This window comes from Glycine soja, chromosome 7, assembly GCF_004193775.1.
Source record: "Glycine soja cultivar W05 chromosome 7, ASM419377v2, whole genome shotgun sequence".
Lineage (NCBI taxonomy): Eukaryota > Viridiplantae > Streptophyta > Magnoliopsida > Fabales > Fabaceae > Glycine > Glycine soja.
The window spans coordinates 15,868,390-15,874,694 of record NC_041008.1 but is presented as its reverse complement, the minus strand read 5'-3'; the positions used below and the strand labels follow the sequence as shown (position 1 = coordinate 15,874,694).

The following is a 6,305-nucleotide window of genomic DNA, read 5'->3' as shown; positions in this document are numbered from 1 at the left end:
TCATTCATTCCACACTCATTTTATTCATATATGAAGTTTTACTATTATTATTCTTCTACTAGCTAGAATTACTTCAACAAATGAGACGCAACGAAAATTTTATCAGCATTTGATTGCCCCTACATCCTATGCATTCAAGTAGTAAGTAGGAGTATGTTCTGCTTTGAATGTTATGTTTCCAATTAATCATAAACAAATCCAAAACTCTATGATTCTCGATTTAATTATTAGGCTAAGCTCCAATATTTTTCCTGATGTTACTTTTTTCATAAGGAGAATCGTACTTTAGTAAGTAACCTACCGTTTCATCTATAGTAGCAAATAAATAATTATGCAAGCACACCTACCCCGATAAACATTTCAGATTAAAAAGAAGTAATCGAAAATGAGTCACAAGGAGTCAAAGAATATCCTAAAAATATTTTCAATATAGTATATGATAAATATTTCTTTAAGGTTGACCTTTGCTTTGGTTGAAATTGGATTGTCAAGTAGCTTCTGTCTAGTGTGATACGCATCTATCCCATCATGTAACAAGACAAATTAAACATTGAAACAGAAGCATAGCCCACACAGATCAGTACTACAATAAATTTAAAAAAAGTCAAAGCCCCCATCCGTAATGGCTCTGGAGCATATCGTGTTTGTATGGACTCCAACCTTTCAATTCCCAAAACTAATCTAAAAGCATAGCCATACATCAATTTGACCAAGTTCCTGTAAAAAAGTTAAAAAGAGACATTACAAGGAACAACGAAACTTAAACTTGTTCCACTTGCCTGCAGCCAAAAACAAAGAAATGTGATGATTCAATACAATGCCAAAGCCCATTTTGTACATGTCTGATTTCACGTTGAGTCGTCTGATATCATGTCAAATACCAATTAACGTGATTTTAAATAGTTATTCACCTGATTCACATTGAAGAATTGGTTTTAGATCTAATATTAATTTTGCTTTGAAACAATTTTAGATAATTTTTACATTGGATAAAAATCATATACTGAATTTTATTATTAACTTGCTTTTAAAATAAAAATACTCAAACATAAATTATTTACTTTAGAATCAATTATAACTAAAATCAATTTTGTAAACATTGGACTTCAACACATACCTAGTAATTACCATATCACCACAAATGCACAGTAGAAAGGCCCCATCAAATTATGAGGTGGTGAGTGATGACACATTTTTGCAGTTAACCAACGATGTTACTACATTGTTTGGAATAGAAATCTCCAAGGTAAGTCAAAGGAGAATACATACAAAAACATAGCCACCTTGGCTTACTTATTAATAAAGTCAAGGAGGAGGGGAAGAGGAACCAAGTATACGTCACAACCACCTCTTCATCTGCTCCACTCTTTCCTTTCTCATTAGCCTATTATCTTCTCCACCTTCCTCTTTTTCAACTGCTATAACTACACAAGGAGGATCTCGTTGTTGTTGTTCCAACCTAATAATAAATATGGTTGAGTCTGCCATGTCAAAGACAATGATGGAGGAAGTAGTAATGGCAAGTTCTTGGTCAGAGGGGTCAGAGGATGATGACCTTGTGAGAGAGCTTTTAGATGATGGGTCTCCCCTTCTTATTGAACCCCCCAACACAACAACAAAATTAGCCTCTTCAAGTGATGACCAAGACCAAGCCTTTAATAGGTTCATCTCCAACATTTACTCAGGACCTACCATCTCAGATATTGAAAATGCTTTGTCAGTGACCAACCAAAGAGATCACCACTTCCCACAACTCTCATCAGCCAGGTATAAAATATTTCCAAACTTGGCTAATTAAATTACTCTATATGTAACTATATGGTTTTAGTTTCCTGAATTTGGTGCATGTTTGATGTTTCTGTTTCGTTTTTTTTTATTTTTTTATTTCAGAGTTTCCATATTGGAAAGGGGTTTGAGTAAGATTGAGAATAAGTATACCCTGAAAATCAAATGCTTTGGCAATGGGATGGGTGATGATGGATATAAGTGGAGAAAGTATGGACAGAAATCCATTAAGAATAGCCCAAATCCTAGGTAAATTCTCTCTTCTATATAATTTATATATGAACATTCACTTATTGGATTTCAATTTTTTTTAATATAATTTGCTGGTAAAAAGGCTGCAGAGATTTCCATAATTCAGTTCTGCTATGCATGTTTAGTACTTTGGCATTACTTCAAAAATCTTTTACCGCAAGACAAAAAGGACATGCAGAGAGGGTCTTAAAAACTTATTTAAATAAACTTTTTTTTATAAACAATTACATGAGAAGAAAATAAAAAGATAAAATGAATTTAACTTTTTCTGTAAGTTAAAATCAACTTGTGTATTTAACTTTTACACAGAAACTTCCTCTTCTAACTTTTTCTTAAAAACTAAAGTTGATTTGAACTTGATTCAATTCATTTTTACCTCCTTATTTTTTTTTTATATATATCATAGATACTTACCAAGAATCTTATCTAAACGGGCCTTAATTGGTTCCTTGACTTCCTTCTCATAAACACCATATAACAAAAACCACTTTCACTTCATCAAGAAATGGAGAGTGAATTTCATGCTTCCCTGCCATTAAATGCATCAAATTCTCTTCAAACAGTTTAATACCATTTGGCAATTTAGTCCCACTATTGCAAATGGTTACACCTGAACATAAAACATGCTAATCAACCTAAAAGCCCCACATAAATTCATAGTTAGTATACATTAGCTTGCTTAGTAATTACTTGTTACTATCTCTTCCAAAAAATTACTAGTTACCATTCACCAACTAGTGAGATGAATTTTCACGATCAGAAAGATGATTGGTGCTCTTTGTCGTTGTCGTTATATCCAACATATACATATCTGATAACCCTATGATGTGTAATAGAGATGATACAGAAAAGGTAAGAGGGTGAGGAATATATTTACACGTCACTACTTCAGTGTGTTTTTCCCTCGGTACTAGTAAATATGGCAAATTGGGTTGACAGTTGCGTCACAAATTTTTTTACCTACTAGGCCTAGGCTAGGTAGTAGGTACCTAAAACATTCAACTTTTCATTAAAACCTACCATTCTTGTGTGTTATAATTTGCAAGAGACCTATTCATTGATCCATAAGTTAGCCGACAAATGCAAATTTAAGATTAAAGCTACTTTTTCATAGAGGCAAAACCATGCACAAAAGCAATTCTATATATTTGTCTAAATATATATTGTGACAGCCAGTTTTCATGACGCATCGATCTAACAAGAGGATTAATTATGACAAGTCTCTTCGTTAAAATTTTACATAATTTTGTCACGGGAAAGATATTGTATCAATCCCTATTTTTTTTATATATATTAAATAGGTAAGACCCTATCAGTATGAATGAATTTTATGAAGAGAGATAAATATAAATTGTTGTAACAACAAACAGGACTCTAACATATATGATGAACTACAGGTATTACCTAATTTTTTTAATCAACCTCTCTGTTGGAAGACTGAAGTACAAATTTCAATAGGAGATAATACATTCCCAAACTATTTCCAACGAAAATTTACTAGAGCATATTTTTTTAATAAACTATTTTTTTTTTTGTTTTCAAAAGCTTTATGAAAGGATAGCTTTTGAAAAGATATAAAATAGCTTTTTTGAAAACATAACTTTTGAAAATAAAATGTTCTTAAAAGCTATTTTATATCTTTGGGTTCGGATAAGACAAGACCACTAAAAACAGTAAGTTCTTTTACCAAATTTTAACAGAGCTATATTTTTTTAACTTAAATTTAAAATTACTGGTTAAACCAGAACAATTCATTTCTTGAAGAAAAGTCATATAATTTTTTCTTTCATTTTCCTCATATACCAACTTTAATACCTTGTCAAATTTGGGTAAAAGCTACTTTGGTTTGGGCTCGATTTGTCAACCCCCTAAATTAGTATCTGAGAACAATATGCCTCTACAGTTACCGGACAGTTAATCTATTAAAGTTAAGCCGACCAAAAAAAAATATGTTAAAGTTAATCACATAGTACAAAATTTAATTGTTCCATTACTAATTTTGATGCCACGGAACCAGCAGGAGTTACTATAGGTGCACCAACCCAAGGTGCAGTGCCAAGAAGCAAGTTGAGAGATCCAATGAGGACCCTGACACTCTTATCATAACCTATGAAGGGCTCCACTTGCACTTTGCTTACCCATATTTCCTCATGGGCCAACAACAGCAATCTCATTCCTACCCACCAATCAAGAAGTCCAAGCCCACCTCTCCACAGGCCCAGGACCAAACCCATAGAGCAGACTATGTTCATGAAGCCCATCAGACAGAAGAAGCCCAATCAAATGCTTCTATGGGTGTGATGCCATCATCCACTTCATTGGACTCTACACTAGACATGGCCCAAGAAAGTTTGGGCTCACAAGGGTTGCTTGAAGATATGGTGCCATTCATGGTTCGGAACCCCTCAAACAATGTCAATAGTGCTCATACAAAATTCTCTTGTTCTTCATACCGTTCTCCTCCAACATCACCTCTTTGGGCTTCAACTTACTCCACCACTTGCTATACCGTTGGCTTAAATTCTAGCACTTAGTTTATAATTATGTATATGCAAAGATTTAGAAAAACAATAAATTTAAGGGGGTGGTTAATTACAATTGTTTTGCTTATGTGAATTTAATAATATAATGTAATAGTATAGTTTTTATGTCACGTTATCGAAGGAAAGAAAAAGGTGCTCTTATTTTAGTGTCAAATCACAATTGAAAAACTATTTTTTTCTCTATTTATTTCGTTCAGAAAATTTCTCTGTTTAGTTTTAGCCATGTAACATCGTTATTGAACTTTTCTGTCACGTGTTTCATATCGAATCACATAGCACCACATGAATTTCATCACAAGGACACCTAACACTTAAAGAATTACTCAAAAAAGTAGTATGTGATAAGTTACAGAACATGAATATATCTCTTTATTTGCTAAATATATACCTCCCTTTATGTATTTTCTTTTCTTTTCAAAATGACCCCTTTCTGTAAACTAAATTTTACCATAAAACACCTCCCCTATCCACCCTCCAATGCAGCACATGTTTCTGTCTTCAACCCTTTTTTGCATCGACAACTTCATTGCCACAATATGGATCTTCCCTACCTCTTTTGTTTCCAGCATAATCACTTCTCCTCATTATATGCCTCAAACTTTGACAAATCTCTCTCCCTGGATGCAATACACCATCATCGAGTACCACTTTTCTGTTGACATTGCCATTATGCCCTTCATGTTGCTTTCATTAGAGTAGACTCCTAGACGACAACATTTAGGGAGTCGGATTCGTGTCTCCCTTCACAAATCCATATAATCCTTAATTTTTCTTCTGAAAAGTAATTTCCTCAAATTATTATAACATTTCCAAAAAGAAGTTGTTGGAACCAAGAATTTAATTTCTGGAGAAAAGGTAACTTTGAAATTTAAAAAAAAAAAAAAACAAACGTAAGAGAGGTACTTGCACGAGTGTACGAGTGTACAGTGCAGTGCAGTGCACGAGTGTCCACAACCACATAACATTGTGCTTTCTGTGCTTTTTCATCAATGCTTTTGTCAAAGCTTTGCCAAGAATGTGAACACTGTCACACTGAGCACAGTACACACAATAGCCATGGCTTGGCGTTTTTCTTTCACGCATTTTTCACATTAAAAGTGATAATGGTGAGTAGCGGTATGAAAAAAATAGTTTGGTAAAAAATTTCGGTTTAATTTTATATCTCAATAGTTAAATTGATTTAGAAACTAATTTAAAATTAAACTTATTCTAAAAGATTGGTTTTGAATTGAAGTAATTTTTAATCGTTTCAAACTAGTTTTAAAAGTTGAATCAGATTTGAATTGAAGTTCAGTTAATTAGACTAATTTTATAGAGACAATTTGGTTAACTAAATTAATTTTATAAAATAATGTATTTTTTTTTAACTAATTAAAAAAAATCCAATTCGATTGAAGTTTGGTTACAATCTGAACCAATTTTTTTTTAACACCCACAATTCGATTTAAGTTGCCTCTAGGATTATCATGTAATCAAGATCAAGCTACAACTAACACCCTTCAAGTCCAAGAAGGTTTCTCTTCTCATTTTTCAAACAAGGAAAATGCATGGTAACAAAGGCAGGATCATATCACATTTAATACGATTCCATTATTTGAATAATTTATATTAAAATGGAACAAATTTAGAAAAAGAATGGACTAGAATAAATTATAATTTTCTAATTTTCATATTACCCTTATTATAAGGTGATTTTGTTTTATAAATAATAGCCTTGGAATCAAT

The 6,305-nt window shown here is 32.5% G+C and overlaps 1 protein-coding gene across 2 annotated transcripts; it reads left to right on the top strand.

Moving 5' to 3' along the window:
- The first annotated feature begins 1,302 nt into the window (after positions 1 to 1,302).
- Positions 1,303 to 4,734, top strand: LOC114418943 (probable WRKY transcription factor 49). Of its 2 annotated transcripts, none has more exons than XM_028384506.1 (3): positions 1,303 to 1,767; positions 1,891 to 2,034; positions 4,055 to 4,734. In XM_028384506.1, exons 1-3 carry the CDS (start codon positions 1,472 to 1,474, stop codon positions 4,569 to 4,571), a joined length of 957 nt encoding a protein of 318 aa, XP_028240307.1. In that variant the 5' UTR covers positions 1,303 to 1,471; the 3' UTR covers positions 4,572 to 4,734. The 2 variants fall into 2 exon arrangements, with proteins under 2 accessions (XP_028240307.1, XP_028240309.1); XM_028384508.1 differs by having other exon boundaries at positions 1,306 to 1,767; positions 4,058 to 4,734.
- The last annotated feature ends 1,571 nt before the right edge of the window (positions 4,735 to 6,305 follow it).

Bases quoted from the DNA above. Each gene is read 5' to 3' on its own strand.
- LOC114418943 (XM_028384506.1), top strand. From the start codon at position 1,472: ATGGTTGAGTCTGCCATGTCAAAGACAATGATGGAGGAAGTAGTAATG. The intron at 1,768-1,890 runs GTATAAAATATT...TTTTTATTTCAG, and splicing joins CCACAACTCTCATCAGCCAG to AGTTTCCATATTGGAAAGGG. The intron at 2,035-4,054 runs GTAAATTCTCTC...CCACGGAACCAG, and splicing joins AAGAATAGCCCAAATCCTAG to CAGGAGTTACTATAGGTGCA.